Raw genomic sequence first — 20,699 nt, 5'->3', positions numbered from 1 at the left:
CCAAAAATTCTCACAAATATGCCCTGATTTCAGAAATCTGAATGACGACCAAAAACTCCCATTCCTACTGGGAGAGGAGAGAAGCTGTATAACACTGGCGGCGCACTATGTTACAGCTTGCCATGAACAGAGGGACAACCAGTAAACTAAGAAAAAAATATATATAGACAATGCGAATGTATGTTTATACACTCAGGGATATACCTGTTTATACACTGTATGAATAGAACTGCGTTTATGTGCTAAACCATAAATGTATTTTGATGCTTTGGCAACATAAGATGTGACTTATCATGCCAATAAAGCGATTTAAATTGTAATTGTAAAATTGGTGTGTGGGGGGCGGTGTGTGTGTGTGTGTGTGTGTGTGTTGATGCCCCAGGTGTAGTTTTCAGCAGTAAAACAATGATACATTTCAGGGGTTGGGATTTGCCTTATCTGGAAGGGATTTGTCTTTTTTTTCCAAAGATGAAAACCACCACCCAAAAAAATATATATTTATAATGAAACTAAAATGGGTAAAAATGGATTTTAGTGAGGATACGCAGAGCGATCACCGAGGTCAATATAAGGGCTTACTGTTTGACCATGGAGTCCTCACTGATTGCGTGATGTCTTTTAACTACACCACTAGGTCAATAATGCAAATGATTATACAACTGCATCTACTTGTTCCTCCCAATCTCCTAACATGGTCTCCTACAGTTTCTTCCTCCACTCTCACTGTACTGACATCCACTTATCGCACCATTGCCTCCTCGACACTATTCCCAGGACCTCAGGACTGTGCACCTCACCTTCAGCCTGCCCTTGCACCATTGGCAGGCTGTTAAAATCGAAGCCTCGTGGCACCTCCTCAGACCTCGTCTTCCCTTGATGCTGACCCAACTCTGGGTCTTGACTCTACCTCTCGGCTTCTCAACAAAAAATCTTGCCAAGCTTTGCAGAACAGAATGTACCAGGAGTGAACCCAATTGTACGCTAGAGGATTTTATTTTTAAATACAGATTTTGCTTTTAGAATGAGCAGTCTGCACACCAGCTTTATACTGGAGCTAGAGGCCATAAATCCAAGATAGTTACTAACAAATCCAATAGGGAAATAAGAAGAAATGTCTTTACTCAGAGTGGTTAGAATGTGGAACTCGCTACCACAGGAAATGGTTGAGGCAAATAGCTTAGATGCTTTCAAAAGGAAACTAGATGAGTACGAGAGAATAGGGAATAGAAAGACATGGTGAAAGGCTGAGATGAGGCGGATGGAATGGGAGGAGACGCGTGTGAAGTCTGAACACCAGCACAGACTGGCTGGGCAGAATGGTCTGTTTCTGTGCTGGATATTCCATCTAATTCTGTGTAAAGCGGTCAGCCTGTCTGCTGGTGGCTCTGCAAGATGTTGCAATTGAGTCCTTCCAGAAGGGGAGGCTTTAGCTGCAACGGTGAGCTGTGCAAGCGTGAGGAGGCAGCATTTTCACTTACGTGCATGGCGGTGAGGTGGGATAGCTGGAGGAGTGCTGCTGAGAAGCCCTTGCGCAGTGCTAATACAAAAGCCATCTGCTGCCCAAACAGTTCCTCCATGGCATTCTTCAACTTCAGATACATGTCCCTGTAGCGCTCGACAAAATCAGGAGAGTTCCATGCTCCATCCAGGAATCGTTTCACCTAACAGCAAGAAACGCCGTCAGAAACAAATGGTGAAAGGCACATGCACACGGTGTGGGGTCAGTAAAAATACAACTACATACCTTCTCTTAAATATTAACAGTTTCACCCATATTCCTATATTACACAATGAATTAAAGCAACACTCCATGAAATGAGCCATACCACAGGTTATTGGTTATAGGTGAAGGTGAATTTCACCAGCATTTCATCTTTACTTTTCAATTCACAAATGGTTAACCAACGCATATTCAACCCCATCTCATTTTGGGGGGGGGGGGGGCAGGGCGGGGGACACGGGGGGCTATGGTACTCGAGTAACGAAACTGCTTGTGTACTCTACACATCTCCCAAGTTCAATGTCAAGGTGGAGTAAAAATGTTACTGCCCTTCCAGTGAGCATCTCACGTCAACCCAGCTCAGTGAGTAGCACGGTCACACGAGTCAAGCCCCACTGATAGGCTTCAGCATATAGTCTAGGCTGACACTGCAGTGCTGCATTGCCAGAAGGCTTCAGCATATAGTCTAGGCTGACGCTGCAGTGCTGCATTGCCAGAAGTGCCCTGCTTCAAATTAGTTCTCCTGGTGTTTTTGCTAACAATCCTCCATCAACTAACTCTGCCAAGAAGGGACTGGCTGGTCATTGTCTCAATGTTTGTGAGATCTGCTGTGTGCAAATGGTTACTGCACTTCAGAGTAATTCATTGGATGTGAAGGGCGATGAGAAGTACCTGCGAGATGTGGCAAGTGCTATATCAATGAAAGTCTTTCTTCCATGAGGAAAGCCTGTGTTCCTTCATTTAACACTTCTGTGGACTTTCATCATAACTGTAACAGACTGAAAGGATGTCCATGCTTAGTGGGCCACTGCTACCTTTACTTCAGATAAGCAGACTTCTGGTGGTTAGGACCAGTTGGTGGCAGTTTGCTGGGAGAATGCTTTTGAAATAGTGCTGCAGTTTACGTCACTAAGCCCTTCCCTTCCCTATTCTTCCCTCCTTACTCAACACTAAGGTTCGCAAGAATTTCGGAAAATTTCTACAGCCCCCGAAGATTATTTTTTTTGATTAAAGAAAACCTGGGTGGAATATACCTTAAAAACCCAGGGTATCAAAATGGCTGTCAGGCCTCGTGGCAGAAGACAAAGACAGCCTGCCTGAATATCTCCCATCGCTGGCTGACAAAAGGATTTGAAAACACCAGCCTGTGTGAATATGTTGAAGTACTTGAAACTGTCAATCAACTGCAGTTTAGGAAGTTTCACTCACAGGACAAAGGGTTGTTTGTTTATAGGCCCGTTACAATGTTGACTCAAGGGCTTAAGTACTTAAAGCTGTCAATCAGTTGCAGTTGGGCGGTGACCGCAGGACAATGGATTGTTTACAAAAGCACTTGAGTGCTGTTGACTGAACACTTAAGGATTCAGTGGGACATTTCAAACTGGTCGCAAACCAGTTAAAATGAATGGGTAACACATTCAAACCCATTACAGTCAATGGGGACAGTTCGGTCCCTTTTGTATAGCCCAGATGCATCCAGGTTTGGGCGCGAAGACAACGGCTCCCAATGGGGTATAAAGATAGCCCCGCAGGAAGCCATTCTCTCTCTCTCTGCCGCCTCGCCTCCGTGCCCTGCCTACAAGGGGAACAGCTCAACAGCCCGCCCAAAGAAGTGGAATACCAGCAGTTACTTTTGAATTACTGGGGTATCTCTACTTCGGGGCGGTGAAGAATCCAAGACAGACCGCAGGGGCACGGAGCAGGCGTTCACTGGTGAGCATAAGCTTTCTGGCCCATTACAAGGCAACCTAGATAGGTATTAGGGGTGGGAATTAAAAGGGGGATTTTGTTAAATAGTAATTTTAGTCAATTTTCCCTCGATGTGTCTGTTTCTCCTCCCATTAAGCAAAAGTGTGCCGTATTAAGTAAAAGTACGCTGTATTAAGTAAAGGTGTGCTGTATTAAGCAAAGGTGTGCTGTATTAAGTATAGGTGTGCTGTATTCACTATTATTTTCACTGTACAGCAATTTATTCTTTATTTCAATAAATACTGGTCTTCTTTGCACCTAACCACGAGTCTCGTTTTGTCTACATCGCTACTGAAATAAGTCCGGCGGTCAGAACTAGAAAGGGGAGTGATTCGAAACCGCACGGGGCTCTGGAGCAGCTCAGATACTTCTGACTGGCCAGAGACAATAACCCCATTACACCAAAAACACACACCCTTATATTTTCTACAACACCGGTTTTCCAATTCCTACTTTTACAGTTCCTTGGTTACAATGCCACTTTCCTGCCCCCACATTAGCACTATTTGAACTCTATTTGAACTCATGGCATACAACACCCTTACCTGTTGCTGTACAACTCCATGCCAGCACTGTGCTATCCCAGAGATGCTGCTGGGCTTGCTCACCGGCGGCCCTTTTGCAGACCCACAGGTGCTGCTGCTGTCTTTTGATTTGTTTTTGCCATCTGCAACACAAATGCAACATGTTTACATGACACTGCCCGACTCCAGATGACTTTCATCTGTTATTTTAAAATGCCCTTGGAACTGTAGCCCAGTTTCAGAGAGACTCACTAAACAGGAGTTCAAGGCAACAGGACCTTCCCCACCCCACACCAAAACCTTGCAAGTCACCTTCGATTCTCTACTGCACAGAACCTTTGACCTGAGCCAGGGCTTTCCCTGCTGGGTCACTCGGGTATACTTGGCAGCCAGTAACAAGCAGCATTGGTGGAGCTCTGGAAGCAGGAAGGCCACCCACCACATCCTGACAGCAGGAAGTCTGTAACTCAGCAACACAAAGATCAGGGAGAGCAAAGAAAGTTTGTGCCTCACTCAAAATTCAATGAACGGAACTTTGGGGCGGGAGAGGGTTTAACCCAAGAAGTGGTGACATGCTGCGTGATGGGCTTACAAGTTAGTTCAGAGAATGCTGCAATAATTACTAATAACTGAAGAGAAATCACCGCAATTATAGACACTCAGGCTCAGCACAGCATCATTTTAATTGTGTTCTAAAGGCAAAGATCCACACCAGAGTATACAGCTGTCCCCAGTCTCTATCTTCTCTTCACTGTGCTGCTCTTGTTTGAGGGTAGTTGTGTGCTCCACCCAAGACACACAGCCGAGACTCCCTATTTGACATTTCGTCTCCCTCCCTCGAGGAGCCTGCCTGGAATGGGAAGCTCAGTGCCGAAGGAGACTGAATCTACACCCAATGCTCCAACAACTCACCCGAGTGCTACAACCTGCTTTGCCATCTTCTCAAAAATCTTTTTTGTGCTCATCAAAATGAAGATCGTTGGTGCCGAGGAATGGAACTCCTCCAATGTTGGACACCTAGTGTAAACATCAAGCAGTCCTAGTGTAGCCTTAGCACAGCCAGAGTACAGCTCCCTCGACTTTGCCCCAACAGGTGTCTGAGCCCCAGTTCAGAGGGGCCTCCCCTATGACATGGACACTTTCCCATTGCCTGCATCGACAATCCCACGACCTCCAAGTGCAGAATGAGAAGTTGTTTTGTGAGGGCCAGCTAAGCCAGAATCATATACCATATACAATACTGTACACAGGTCGCTGTGATTTCGCCTGGCGTGGAGATAAATTACAGGTACAAAAACCGCAGTGCAACTACATAGTAATAATACTATGTGAACTATTCTTTCCTGGCCGATTACTACCAGCTGCTCTATTGCAGTACCGAGGAAAATCAAACTAAGATAAAAATGTGGTATATCGACAATCAGTGAATTTGCTCAGAGTCAGAAGGGTAAATATTCAGATTCAGCTCCACAAGGCATTCATGATAGCAATATTTTTGGCACAAAAAGCCCCTTCAGTTTAACACTTAATCCCCACTGACAACTTATAAACCCATTGCCAAAGGTACTGCAGAGTGGAGAGGCAGTGCAGGTACTATGATGGGTAATATAAGTAACGTCAACAGTGACTGTACTTCAGAACAATTCATTTTACAGGAACGCTTTGGACATGAGAGATGTGATTAAGGACAATATAAATACAATTTTGCTCTGTCTTTCTAAAACCACAGTCCAGTTTTGTAATATGTCCATGGAAGCTAAAGAAAAACCCAATACTGTACATACTAAGTTTTCCACAATTCCACCAGTTCTGACAAAAGGTCATCGACCCGAGACGTTAACCCTGTTTCTCTCGCCACAGATGATGCCTCACCGGCAGTTTGTGTTTTTATTTCAGATTTCCGACATCCGCAGTATTTTACATAAGAACATAAGAAATAGGAGCAGGAGTAGGCCAATCGGCCCCTCGAGCCTGCTCCGCCATTCAATAAGATCATGGCTGATCTGATCCTAACCGCCAATCTACTATCACAGAACCATCTCCTGAATCTAACAGAATTAGACACACGAAATAGGAGCAGGATCAGGCTACACGGCCCCTGGGCCCGCTCCACTACCCACAGGGCCATGTCCGATCCGAACCTAGACTCATGTCCAAATTCCTGCCCGCTCCCCATAACCCTTAATTCCCTTTACTTCTAGGAAACTGTCTATTTCTGTTTTAAATTTATGTAATGATGTAGCTTCTACAGCTTTTTGGGGCAGCATATTCCATGGACCTACCACCCTCTGAGTGAAGTAGTTCCTCTTCATCTCAGTTTTGAAAGAGCAGCCCCTTATTCTAAGACTATGCCCCCTAGTTCTAGTTTCACCCATCATCGGGATCATCCTCCCCGCATCCACCCGATCCAACCCCTTCACAATCTTACATGTTTCAATAAGATCGCCTCTCATTCTTCTGAACTCCAATGAGTAGAGTCCCAATCTACTCAACCTCTCCTCATATGTCCATCCCCTCATCCCCGGGATTAACCGAGTGAACCTTCTTTGTACTGACTCGAGAGCAAGTATGTCTTTTCTTAAGTATGGACACCAAAACTGTATGCAGTATTCCAGGTGCGGTCTCACCAATACCTTGTACAACTGAAGCAATACCTCCCTATTTTTATATTCTATCCCACTAGCAATGAAAGCCAACATTCCATTGGCCTTCTTAATCACTTGCTGCACCTGCATACTAACCTTTTGAGTTTCGTGCACCAGGACCCCCAGGTCCCTTTGTACTACAGTACTTTCCAGTTTCTTGCCATTAAGATAATAGCTTGCTCTACGATTTTTCCTGCCAAAGTGCATAACCTCACACTTTCCAGTATTGTATTCCATCTGCCAAATCTCTGCCCACTTACTTAGCCTGTCTATGTCCCCTTGCAGGTTTTTTATGTCCTCCTCACTCACTACTTTCCCTCCCATCTTAGTATCATCTGCAAACTTTGATATGTTACACTCGGTCCCCTCCTCCAAATCGTTAATATAGATTGTAAAGAGTTGGGGACCCAGCACTGACCCCTGTGGAACACCACTAGTTACTGATTGCCAGTCTGAGAATGAACCATTTATCCCAACTCTCTGCCTTGTTAGATAGCCAATCCTCTATCCATGCCAGAATATTACCCCCAATTCTGTGATTATTTATCTTAAGCAATAATCTTTTGTGTGGCACCTTGTCAAATGCCTTTTGGAAGTCTAAATACACTACGTCCACTGGTTCCCCTTTATCCACCCTATATGTTACTTCCTCAAAGAACTCCAGCAAATTTGTCAAACATGACTTCCCCTTCATAAAACCATGCTGACTTTGTCCTATTAAATGATGATTATCCAAATGTCCTGTTACTGTCTCCTTAATAATGGACTCCAAAATTTTACCTACCACAGATGTTAGGCTAACCGGTCTATAGTTTCCAGCCTTCTGTCTACTGCCCTTTTTAAATAAGGGTGTTACATTAGCAGTTTTCCAGTCTGCCGGGACCTTTGCTGAGTCCAGGGAGTTTTGGAAAATTATTACCAATGCATCCACAATCCCTACCGCCACTTCCCTCAAGACCCTAGGATGTAAGCCATCAGGTCCAGGTGATTTATCCGCCTTGAGTCCCATTATTTTACCGAGTACCACTTCCTTAGTGATTTTGATCGTGTTTAGCTCCTCCCCCCCCCATAGCCCCCTGTTTGTCCAGTGTTGGGATATTCTTAGTGTCTTCTACTGTAAAGACTGATACAAAATATTCATTCAGTGTTTTTGCCATCTCCATATTTCCCACCATTAATTTCCCGGTCTCATCCTCTAAGGGACCAACATTTACTTTAGCCACCCTTTTTCTTTTTATATAACTATAAAAACTCTTACTATCTGTTTTTATATTTTTTGCTAATTTACTTTCATAATCTATCTTCCCTTTCTTAATCAATCTTTTTGTTATTTTTTGCTGTCTTTTAAAGTTTTCCCAATCCTCTATCCTCCCACTAGATTTGGCTACCTTATATGCCCTTGTTTTTAGTCGAATACTATCCTTAATTTCTTTACTTGGCCACGGATGGCTGTCTTTTCTTTTACACCCTTTTCTTCTCAGTGGAACATATTTTTTTTGGAAGTTGTAAAATAACTCCTTAAATGTACACCACTGATCATGTATCGTCTTACCCTTTAATCTATTTTCCCAATCCACTCTACTCAATTCCGCTCTCATACCTTCATAGTCTCCTTTATTCAAGCTTAGCACGCTTGTTTGAGATCCAACCTCTCACCCTCTAATTTAATATGGAATTCAACCATGTTATGGTCACTCATTCCAAGGGGATCCTTTACTAGGACATTTTTAATTAATCCTGTCTTGTTACACAGGACCAGATCTAAGGTTGCTTGCCCCCTGGTCGGTTCAGTTACATACTGCTCAAGAAACCCATCCCTAATACACTCAATGAACTCATCCTCAAGGCAGCCCTGCCCAATTTGATTTGTCCAATTAATATGATAGTTAAAATCCCCCATAATTATAGATGTTCCCTTATTACAAGCCTCAACTATTTCCCGATTGATACGCCGTCCAACATAGTTGCAACTGTTCGGAGGCCTATAGACTACACCCACTCGTGTTTTTTTCCCCTTATTATTCCTTACCTCCACCCAAACTGTTTCATTATCCTGATCTTTTGACCCAATATCATTTCTCTGTATTAGTGATTCCTTCCTTTATTAACATAGCCACCCCACCTCCCCTTCCTTCCTGCCTGTCCTTCCTGATCGTTAAATAACCTGGTATGTTTAATTCCCAGGCATTGTCACCCTGCAGCCTGTAGGATTCGCAAAATCCAGAAAATACAGTCTAGATTGGTATAACCCCTGAAATGGCCACATTGTGAGAACACAAGATGGAGTTGGCAGTTCTCATGGCTCAGTTCAAAAGGACACACCAGCAGTATCTTACAGCAGCCTGAGTCATCACCGATTAGAAGATTCCAGAACTTACTGCTATTGATATGATAATATGGTTACAGCAGTAATGAACTCGTAAACAAAAGTATTTGCACCTGGAGGTGCGCTAATTGCTAGCAAAACGCAAACCCATCTCTGAAATCGCTGAGAACAGAAAAAAAACATTATCTGTACCAAACTCAGAGGGACACAGGACAGATCCCATCAGTTTCATTTACAAGACATTAAAATAAAGTACTTGCTTTTGTCAAAGCAGCCTGCCCATTACCTTGACAAAAGAAAACCCCTGATTTGGCGCCGAGATAAGGGCTAGGAAACAGTATAACTGTTGAGGGAAATTCTAACAGGCTAGATTCATTCAGTGAGATTCAGACAGATTCAAAACACAGTTTCATACAGGAGCACCAAGGTCAAGGACAGTTTTAAAAACCCTGGTGAGGTTCGAGGAGCACAGAGGGCCCACAAGATTGTGCAGGAGAGCAGATTCAGGAGTTCAGTCCAGATCCAAGACCATCAGGAGTTCGAAGGCCGAGTGGAGAGGAGACGGTTCGAGGAGTTCGGAGGACTTTCAAGATTGTGCAGGAGAGCGGGTTCAGGAGCAGGTCCCATGAGGAAGATCGGAGATCCCGGATGTCACAGGAGTACCAAGATTAAGGACGGTTTTAAAACTCTGGTGAACATAAAGGCCCAACTCTACCTAACTGACATAGTCGAGGTATATTTTAGCAACGGGAGGGTTTGTAACATTAAGGGTTTTGTAATTCAGGAGTGTGATTTATCCCTCGATGTGTCCGTGCGCTTTTCCCACCCCCGTTTTAGTATACCGCTGATTAAGAATTGTTGTATGATTTAAGATAGGCAAAGTTATTCCTTGTGTGTTAAATTTTAGTTCCCATTGGGAGATGTGCTAATGATTTTTGTCTAAATTAATTCTTGCATTCTCTGTGTTTATTCTCCTTGAAAATAAAGATATTTCTGATTTAAAACTCACCTTGTCTCACCTGATCCATTTGTCTTCCGAGTCACAAGTTGGGCCACACATCAACGTTGTCTGGCAATAAGCCCAGTGTCTGGAACCGGTGAGGGGGGAGCGCTTCGGAACCGCTCACAAGCAGTGCGAAATCAAAACCGATCTAGCACACCATAAGCTCGTTAAAACGACCCCTTACAGAATGGCGACCCAGATGGGACACTGGCTACAGAAACCTTGTGTGGTGGACAAAGACTCGGGTGAGACAGATGTTATGGAAGATAGGTTAGCCTCCTACGTGTGTGGTAAAGTAAATGTAGTGAAAAAATGGGTGTATGACCTGTTAGGAGCCGAGCGTCCCCTAAAGGCAGCCGCCCAGTGGACGGCTAGTAAAGAGCACCGCAAGGGCATTGAGAAAGCGGTGTGGCTTATGTGCTATAAAAAGCAGGTTCTGGTACTGGACCACGCGCTGGCCAGTAAAGAAACCAAGATTAAGCATTTGTCCCAAGAGCTGCAGGAAAAGGTTGCAGCGGAAGGGAAAGTGTTAGTGGCTCTGGAGGCCATAAGCCAAGAGAGGGCAGCGATGGTCCGGGACCATCGGGGGAAGGTAGAAAGGTTGGAGGGCAAGATAGCTGAGCTGGAGGGGAGCGCTAGGTTCAGGGTAGAACACGTAGAGTATCAGGCAAGAGAATCCAGGGAGAAAGAGGAGATTAAAAACGGAGATTAGCCGCCTTACAGGGGAACTGAAGGCACAGGAGGAAAAGGTAGGCGAAGTAAAAGCGGCCTATAAGCTGGCCTGCGCTCAAGGGTTTGAGGAGGCAGACCACGGCCCCTGTAGGCAGGAAATAGAAAGCCTGAATCTGGCATTGGCCAGGGCAAAGGGGATGATATGCCTCATTAGCCCCAAGGTCGGCCAGGCTGAGTTCAACGGTAACCCAAGCAGGGAAGTCCCGCAGGCAGCCCCCAGAACAAAACGGGTTAGGGAACCAGAGTTTTCACAGCCACCACCCCTAGCCCCTAGTTTTCCAGAGGTCTGGGATCAGGAGGGGGTGGAGGATGAAGAACCCAAGGTAGACCAGGGTAGCCCGAGAGAGAATCAGGGACCGGGACCGGTGTACCCCGTGACACAACGGAGGTACGGACCACCCGGTGACGACGGGGAACCTGGGGACCTCCAGAACCAATTCCTGGTGCCACACGGTGTGCAACAATTGCGCTCCATGGTGAGCTACGTCCTCAAGCTCACCATGAAGGGGGACCCTTCTCTTCACTTTAGGGAGATAGAGCAAGCGGCCTGTGTTAACGACTGCGACGAGGCAGAGAAGGCCAAGATGTTGTTCTCCCTGGGTAGCGATCTCCTCCAGACGCTACCCGATGGGTGTAAGAGGGGTCAGGAAAATTATGGCCGGCTGAAGGACGAGATCCTGGAGGCCATGGGGATGAACGAGGGGAGTCCGTTCACCCGGGTGGAGAAAACAGTCCAGCTCCCCGGGGAATTCCCACAGGCGTTCGCGGACAGGCTGTGGCCAGTCTATCAGGATGCGTGCCCGGGAATGCCGGCGCGAGCGCGCCTGAACGGGGAACAGTTAGTTCACTGGCTAAGGTGCCTTATGAACAACTCCCTGCCCCGTGTTCGAATGCAGGCAATGGCCTGGTTCGACCCCCGAAACCCTCTGACCACGGAGGCGACGGTAATCCGCCAACTCACTGTCACCTTTAGAAACGGGAGGGATAGTGAGACACCCCAGCAAAAAGGGGAGGTTTGTGAGGTCAGGCCTGGTGACCAGCCCCGTAAAGAGTGGCGCCAGGAAGGGAGCCATCCCAACCAAAGCAGGCAAACGTGCTGCGGTTGCGGGAAGGAGGGGCATTGGCACAGGGACTATAAGAATCCCTGGAAGGACACAAGGGAAAAGGTTCCCACAGCCCCAGTCCAAAAGGCAGAGACAGAAATTGCTCCCGCTGGGATCGAGTCATTTTTAGAGGCCACGCGGTCTCTTCTGACTGGCCAGAGAAGTACAGCTGCTGTAGTTCCCTCCCCCACCTCTGCCCCCCCACAATGACTAGAGCCAGCGCAGCCTGTCGACCTGTGTCCCCCAGAAAGACATGCACAGGAAAAGACCTCCAGTAAAATGGAGGAATACCTGCGGTGCCAGGTTGCGGAGGCTAAGTTAGTTGAGCAGGCTTTAAGGGAGGAGAACGCTAGGTTAACAGCGAGGGCTGGCAGTTTAGAGGGTCAGCTAAAGGTTTTTTAAATGGTTCATGAAGATTTTCAGCCACCAGCAGCGGGTGGTGAGGGGATACCTGCCCCCAGTACAGGAGTGGGTAGGGAAGAGGAGATAAAACTAGATTACTGGCTAGCTGCCAGGTATATTAAACAGTGCAAGCTGTTTAAGCCGGAGGCAGGGAAACAGACAGCAGGGGCTGAAAAGGCCAGTAAAGAGTTAAACGCTGTAGGGGAGCTGCAGCCACAGGTCACACAGGCTGGACGTGCAGCCTGCGTGAGGGGAGGAGTGGTCTCATCTAAACGGGAGACTCCGCCATTGTTCTGGGACCCAGGAGGGGAGGAGCCGGAGGTCTTAGGTCCTGTCCCTGGTTACCCAGAAGGGGAGGAGCCAGAGGTCCCAGGTCCTGTCCCCGATCACCCAGAAGGGGAGGAGCCGGAGGTCCCAGGTCCTGTCCCTGGTCATAATGAAGCCGAGTCGGAGGACGAAGGTCCCGCCCCCGACTGCGGCGAAGGGGAGGAGCCGGAGGTTTTAGGTCTTGCCCCTGTGTAGCATTAGAGAGGTGGCGTCTGGGGGCGGGGACTCTCAACCTGGAGTCCCAGGTAGCAAAGAGGTGCCTGCCGCTGACCCAGAGCCTAGGGAGGCGGAGTCTGCGGGAGGAAGCCCACAGCCGGCAGTCGTGGGGAAGCCACGAACTGCAGCCAGGGCCAAAACTCCAGCCAAGGGTCCGACCCATGAGGAAACCTCATATGTGGTGACCGTCAGACGGTCAGATAGAAAACCGCAACCGAAGGAGGTCTGGTCGCCGGTTTTCACAAAAGGAAACCCCCGTAAGAAAGCTGCGGGAAGTTTAAACAGTCCACAGCCAGCAGCCACGGGCTGCCTGGGACTAGCAGCTGAGACTGATGTGGGAACGCCGCAAGGGGAGGCCTGCGACAGTCCCCGCAGATTATAAGCTGGCCGTCCGGAGACGGGCGGCAGATGTACATAGATATATATAGTTTTGGAGAATAAGGTTTAGTTATTGTTATTTTAGAATGAATGTATAAGGTATTCCATTGGATTGTTTTGTACATTGGATGGTTTTGTATTATTGAAATAAGATTATGTTACGACTCTAGGCGAGTCTGTACATTGTTTGAATGTTTTCTCCGATAGGAGATGTTTACTCAACTTCATTGTCGGAATGAGGAAAGTGCGTGGGCGAGGTACACTCCATAGTAAGGTAAACTACGGTAAAGGTCAGTTGGGGAGGGAACGGATTTGTGCACACCCAAAGACACATGATACAAAGACGATTTGAGATGTTCATTGTATCACAGGGGGGACTGTAGGATTCGCAAAATCCAGAAAATACAGTCTAGATTGGTATAACCCCTGAAATGGCCACATTGTGAGAACACAAGATGGAGTTGGCAGTTCTCATGGCTCAGTTCAAAAGGACACACCAGCAGTATCTTACAGCAGCCTGAGTCATCACCGATTAGAAGATTCCAGAACTTACTGCTATTGATATGATAATATGGTTACAGCAGTAACGAACTCGTAAACAAAAGTATTTGCACCTGGAGGTGCGCTAATTGCTAGCAAAACGCAAACCCATCTCTGAAATCGCTGAGAACAGAAAAAAAAACATTATCTGTACCAAACTCAGAGGGACACAGGACAGATCCCATCAGTTTCATTTACAAGACATTAAAATAAAGTACTTGCTTTTGTCAAAGCAGCCTTGACAAAAGAAAACCCCTGATTTGGCGCCGAGATAAGGGCTAGGAAACAGTATAACTGTTGAGGGAAATTCTAACAGGCTAGATTCATTCAGTGAGATTCAGACAGATTCAAAACACAGTTTCATACAGGAGCACCAAGGTCAAGGACAGTTTTAAAAACCCTGGTGAGGTTCGAGGAGCACAGAGGGCCCACAAGATTGTGCAGGAGAGCAGATTCAGAAGTTCAGTCCAGATCCAAGACCATCAGGAGCTCGAAGGCCGAGTGGAGAGGAGACGGTTCGAGGAGTTCGGAGGACTTTCAAGACTGTGCAGGAGAGCGGGTTCAGGAGCCGGTCCCATGAGGAAGATCGGAGATCCCGGACGTCACAGGAGTACCAAGATTAAGGACGGTTTTAAAACTCTGGTGAGCATAAAGGCCCAACTCTACCTAACTGACATAGTTGAGGTATATTTTAGCAACGGGAGGGTTTGTAACATTAAGGGTTTTGTAATTCAGGAGTGTGATTTATCCCTCGATGTGGCCGAGCGCTTTTCCCACCCCCGTTTTAGTATACCACTGATTAAGAATTGTTGTATGATTTAAGATAGTCAAAGTTATTCCTTGTGTGTTAAATTTTAGTTCCCATTGGGAGACGTGCTAATGATTTTTGTCTAAATTAATTCTTGCATTCTCTGTGTTTATTCTCCTTGAAAATAAAGATATTTCTGATTTAAAACTCACCTTGTCTCACCTGACCCATTTGTCTTCCGAGTCACAAGTTGGGCCACACATCAAGGTTGTCTGGCAATAAGCCCAGTGTCTAGAACCGGTGATGGGGGAGCGCTTTGGAACCGCTCACGAGCAGTGCGAAATCAAAACCGATCTAGCACACCATAAGCTCGTTAAAACGACCCCTTACAAGCCATGTTTCTGTAATGGCCACAAGATCATACCCATATGTAGTTATTTGTGCCATTAACTCGTCTATTTTGTTACGAATGCTACGTGCATTCAGATAGAGAACTTTCAAAGATGTTTTGTGACACTTAGTTCCTGCTTTTGCCCTTTTTATTACTTTACCTTTTACTCCATACCTTCTGCCCCTTCCTGACACGCTCTGGTTTTTAATTTCCCCACTGCTACCTAAGTCTATGACCTTCTCTGTTGTCATTTTTATTATTTGCTCTCTAGGAACCTCCCCCCCACTAGTTAGTTTAAAGCCCTCTCTACAGCCCTAGTTATATGATCCGCCAGGACTCTAGTCCCAGCACTGGCCAAGTGAAGCCCGTCCCAACGGAACAGCTCCCTCCTGCCCCAGTACTGGTGCCAGTGTCCCAGGAAGCAAAACCCATTTCTCCCACACCAGTCTTTGAGCCACGCATTTAACTCTCTAATTTTATTTGTCCTAGCCAAATTCGCTCGTGGCTCAGGTACCCTTGAGGTTCTGTTTTTTAATTTGACCCCTAGCTGTTCATACTCCTTTAACAGAACCGGCTTCCTAGTCCTATCTACGTCGTTTGTACCAACATGGACCACGACAACTGGATCCACCCCCTCCCACTGCAAGTTTCTTTCCAGCCCAGAGGAGATGTCCTTAACCCTGGCACCGGGTAGGCAACACAGCCTTCGGGGCTCTTGCTCTCGGCTGCAGAGAACTCTATCTATCCCCCTAATAATACTATCCCCTACCACTACAACATTTCTAGTTACTCCCCCCTCTTGAATGGCCCCCCATTCCACGGTGCTGTGGCCAGGTTGCTCATCCTCCCTGCAGTCCCTGCTCCCGTCCCCACAGGGAGTAAGAACCTCGAACCTGCTGGACAAGAGCAAGGGCTGCGGCTCCTCCAGCTCTACCTCCTGGATCCCCGTACCTGCCTCACTCGTAGTCACACCATCCTGTCCCTGACCATGGGCTACATCTGAATTACTTAACTTCATAGGTGTGACCACCTCCTGATAAAGAGTGTCCAGGTACTTCTCCCCCTCCCTGATGTGTCAGTGTCTGAAGCTCAGACTCCAGCTCATCAACACGGAGCTGGAGTTCCTGTAGCAGCAGACACTTGTCACAGACGTAATCACCGTGAGCCTCAATGGGGCTCACCGGCTCCCACATCTCGCAACAGTAACACATCACCTGCTCCATTCTATGTAATTCATTAAATTTTTTATTGTTAGTTATGGACACCTTCTGCCCGATTATCGATGCTAGTATCCCCTTTAATTAATTGGATTTAATTTAAATCAATCCCTCTAATGACACCAGTTAAATGGTTTACCAACAGTCACTCTGCACCAGAAAGGCCTCATTAACTACAACCCAGAGTTAAAGTTTGAAAAGAGCACCTAACACCCCACTTACCCTAACTCACACACTTACCCAAACTCACAGCACTCTCTGCTGACTCGCACTCAGTGCTTGCTTGCGCTAGCCTGGTCTTTTTATACTGTTTGTTTGTTTACAGCCAAATGAGTCACCCCTGCTGATTGGTTAGAAAACTGGTTTCCACTGCCTGCTGTGCCAATTTACTCCTACTGCAGTGTAACCTTGTTTTACTCTTAAACCAACAGAATCCCAAATATTTAACTTTTCCCCTTTACTTTTGCTTTTGTACTGGGTTTTCCAGTGATGTCTGCACTATATCCTTAACAACACAGGTACGGTAGTCTAGTAGTTATGGTACTTGGACTAGAACTCCAGAGGTTGTGAACTCGAACCACACCATGGCACGTGGGGAAATTGAATTCATTCTGATTTGTGGTCTGGCACTAGATAAAATAACTATAAATTGTCGGAAAAACCCAACTGGATCGCTAATGTCCTCCACGGAAGGGCCGACATACGACTCCAGTCCCACATTACATTGTTGACTCTTAAAACCCTCAGAGCAACTAGAGATGGGCAATAAATGAGGCCTTGCCAGCGTCGCCCACATTCCAAGAACAAAAAAAAGATTTAAATAGTATTCACGGCCAGTACTCTTACCAGGTTTAGTGGCTGGTTTCAGCTCCTCTATTTCCAACCGGCTGGTATCTACGTGAACCAGAAGGTGACAAAGACGCCGAACCCTGGAATTGAATATGGCAGCCCGGCCTTTTCCCCGCTTCGAGATCTCGGAATTCTCCAGGTATTCACTCAGTAGCCAGGATAACGGGCTAGGATTAGTGTTGTCTGAAGCAGGACAAATGCAGAGTTATAACCATGACATCAAAATAAATATGCAAGACAGCAATTTACATGCAACTGGATCAGCTAAACCTTTGCTATTAAGAGCAAGTACTGTGTTGTCACGATGTGTATTTAGTGCATTAGCACCAATATACTATGGACAGAGGAGAATAAAACACGAAACCCAACGCTCTTCAATGGCATGTGATACTTCAATAGTGTGTGACACTCTTAATTCATCACCTCAAATTGTTCCCACCACCAGTGATAAACACCACAGAATGCTACAGCACAGAAACAGGCCATCTGGCCCATCAAGTCTGTGCCACCTAATCTAATCCCACTGCCCTGCTCATTCCCGACACTCCAATATTCCACTTATTCAAGCAACTGTTTAATTCCTTTTTAAACAAATTTATGGGCTCTGCTTTAACAACAGTTTGCAGCAGATAATTTTACTTCCTAATCACCATCTATGTAAAGAGGTTTTATCTAACTTCACATTTACTTGTTATTTTATCCTCAGTTTGTGCCTTCTCGTTACTGGGATAGGTTCTGTGACACGAGGGTGGCAAAGGAAAATAAAAAACACATTGTTGAAGTCCGTGTGTTATAAAGTTCCTAGTCCATAACCTTGGTTTGTGATATGTACCTAAAGCTGTGATACTGAATACAATGGGATTGATCAAGGCCTCCCAACAAGTCCGTCCCAATGCTTCAGCTGCCTCTGCATCTGGAAGGAAACGATCGGCGAACATCTGCTCATGTCGCAAAGCGTTGTTCAGCCTGTGAAGAAACAGAGCTACTCACTTTCCATTCATCTATTACAAATACAAATCACGCTGATTGATTTAAGGCATTGCACAAAGTACATTCCTCAGGATTACACTTCAGTACTGAAAGGGATGTGTTTTTATTCATTACTGGCAGATATCCCATGGCATTGCTCATGGTAGTCAGGGGTTACACTTTATAAAGGTGCAGAAGTGGCAGAGAGGTAACCATCTCCAATGAATTTGGAAAAAAGTTTGTAGGACGTCTCCCAAACACTGAAGTATTTTTTGATTGGTTCTGGGAATCTTACCTAGAGCAGATAAATATATCTCTCCATATAGTTTAAGGTGAAACATATCAAATTTAGTTGAATCCTTTCTTATTTTCATCCTTCCTTTCTTTACCAATTATCTCTGCAACAGTATTCACTCATGGGATGTGGGCGCATTGGCAAGGCCAGCATTTCTTGCCCCTCCCTAACTACCCTCGAGAAGGTGGTGGGGAGCCGCCGCCTTGGCTTGCTGGACCATTTCAGAGGGCAGTTAAGAGTCAACCACATTGCTGTGAGTCTGGAGTCACATGTAGGCCAGACCAGGTAAGGACATTAGTGAACCAGATGGGTGTTTACAACAATCTGCTAATTTCATGGTCACCATTACTGATACTAACTTTTTTATTCCAGATTTATTTAATTAAATTTAAATTCCCCATGGGATTATGAACTCATGTCTCGGGATCATTAGTCCAGGCCTCTGGATTACTAGTCCAGTAACATAACCCACTATGTTACCGTTCCCCTGTATAATATACCAGAACTTCTTGGTATATAAAAATTAAATTCAGGAGTTTAATTCAGAACATTCCTCCAAACTTCAATAATATCGTAATCCTTCCGAAAGCTGCTACTTGCGTGCATGAGAAATCATTAAGTTCTCAATATAAAATAAAAGAAAGGCAGCAGTAAGATAACAGTACAAAAAATAAACATTCCACTTTGAAAATGCCTTTATTTACAGATTCATTGTCACAATGCTGTGAAAATAATCCCTCAAATATATTAACGTAGATTTTTTTGCAGGGAAGTTCTCTCAGGAAAAGTTCAAGAGTTTAGGATTTTTGATGCATTACAGAAAAAAATCAGGTTACTTTCTCCATTCAATAAATGGGGGCCTTCATATAATAATTTCCATTGGAGTGGCAAGACATACAAACAGCAGGATCTGTGAATGGCCAGTATTGCTGTCAAACATGTCTAGACAGTGTAAACACACTTGGAAACTAGAAGTGACAGGCTACTACCCAGTTTAGTCTCTTCAGCTAACAGTGATTGGTCTACAAACCCACATGCATGTGAGGCTGGAACCTTCTTACATAGTGACAGAAAACTGGCAGTTCTAACAAAGAAATTGCTATTGCAAAGCTAAGTTATATCACAAGCTCTTATTGCTAATAGCTAATCCATTGGTCACATGCAGGATAGTAGAATGCAGGAAGATATTAATGGACTGGTCAAGTGGGCAGAGCAGAGGCAAATGGAATTCAATCTAGAGAAGTGAGAGATAATGCATTTGGGGAGGGCTAACAAGGCAAGGGAATACACATTAAATGGTAGGATATTGAGAACTGTAGAGGATCAGAGAGACCTTGGAGTGCATGCCCACAGATCCCTGAAGGTAGCAGGACAGGTAGATAAGGTGGTTAAGAAGGCATATGGGATACTTTCCTTTATTAGCCGAGGCACAGAATATAAGAGCAGGGAGGTTATGCTAGAACTGTATAAAACACTAGTTAGGCCACAGTTAGATTACTACGTACAGTTCTGGTCAGCACATTACAGGAAGGATGTGATTGCACTAGAGAGGGTACAGAGGAGATTTACGAGGATGTTGCCAGGACTGGAGAATTTTAGCTATGAGGAAAGAATGGATAGGCTGGGGTTGTTTTCTTTGGAACAGAGAAGGTTGAGGGGAGACTTAATTGAGGTGTATAAAATTATGAGGGGCCTAGATAGAGTGGATAGGAAGGACCTATTTCCCTTAGCGGAGAGGTCAATAACCAGGGGGCACAGATTTAAAGTAATTGGTAAAAGGATTAGAGGGGAGTCGAGGAGAAAATCTTTCACCCAGAGAGTGGTGGGTGTCTAGAACTCACTGCCTGAAAGGGTGGTAGAGGCAGAAACCCTCATCAAATTTAAGAAGTACTTGGATATGCACTTGAAGTGCTGTAACCTGCAAGGCTACAGACCAAGAGCTGGATCGCTCTTTTTCGACCAGTGCATACACAATGGGCCGAATGGCTTCCTTCTGTGCCATAAATTTCTATGACTATGATTCTGTGCATGCACTTTCCATAGGTGTTAAAACAAATTGCAACATCCCCACTGCTGTTGCTGCTGTTAAATTGACACAAAGTACAATTAACATTGGGGCATTTTATTCTGTAATCCTTAAGTGTATCCAGCTGCAGCTACTGACAGACCGCATTGCGGCGCTGGAGCTGCGATTGGATACATAGTGGAGCATTTGCGATGCTGAGCACATCGTGGATAGCACGTTTAGGGAGTTAGTCACACCGCAGGTAAAGGCTGCACAGGCAGGAAGGGAATGGGTGACCACCAGGCAGAGTAGTAGGCGCAGGCAGGTAGTGCAGGGGTCCCCTGTGGCCATCCCCCTTTCAAACAGATATACCACTTTCGATATTGTTGAGGGGGATGGCTTATTGGGGGAAGGCAGCAGCAGCCAACTTCCTGACACCATGGGTGGTCCTGCTGCACAGGACGGGAGGAAAAAGAGCGGGAGAGCTATAGTGACAGGGGATTCTATTGTAAGGGGAATAGATAGGCGTTTCTGCGGCCGCAAACGAGACTCCAGGATGG

The 20,699-nt window shown here is 45.8% G+C and overlaps 1 protein-coding gene across 4 annotated transcripts in view; it reads right to left on the bottom strand.

Moving 5' to 3' along the window:
• Positions 1-20,699, bottom strand: part of cul9 (cullin 9) — a 401,996-nt gene that overhangs the window by 101,315 nt on the left and 279,982 nt on the right. For all 4 annotated transcript variants that reach the window (XM_085998049.1, XM_085998046.1, XM_085998048.1 and 1 more), the window contains 4 exons: positions 17,703-17,836; positions 16,868-17,053; positions 4,015-4,136; positions 1,479-1,661 (listed from right to left, as the gene is read on the bottom strand). In XM_085998049.1, coding sequence (XP_085854175.1) covers positions 1,479-1,661; positions 4,015-4,136; positions 16,868-17,053; positions 17,703-17,836 — 625 coding nt within the window. The remainder of the gene's footprint in view (positions 1-1,478; positions 1,662-4,014; positions 4,137-16,867; positions 17,054-17,702; positions 17,837-20,699) is intronic.

The sequence above is a fragment of the Somniosus microcephalus genome, chromosome 9 (genome assembly GCF_052327205.1).
Source record: "Somniosus microcephalus isolate GS21.2 chromosome 9, FLI_Smic_1.0, whole genome shotgun sequence".
Classification (NCBI taxonomy): Eukaryota; Metazoa; Chordata; class Chondrichthyes; order Squaliformes; family Somniosidae; genus Somniosus; species Somniosus microcephalus.
This window is presented reverse-complemented; position numbering and strand designations above follow the sequence as displayed.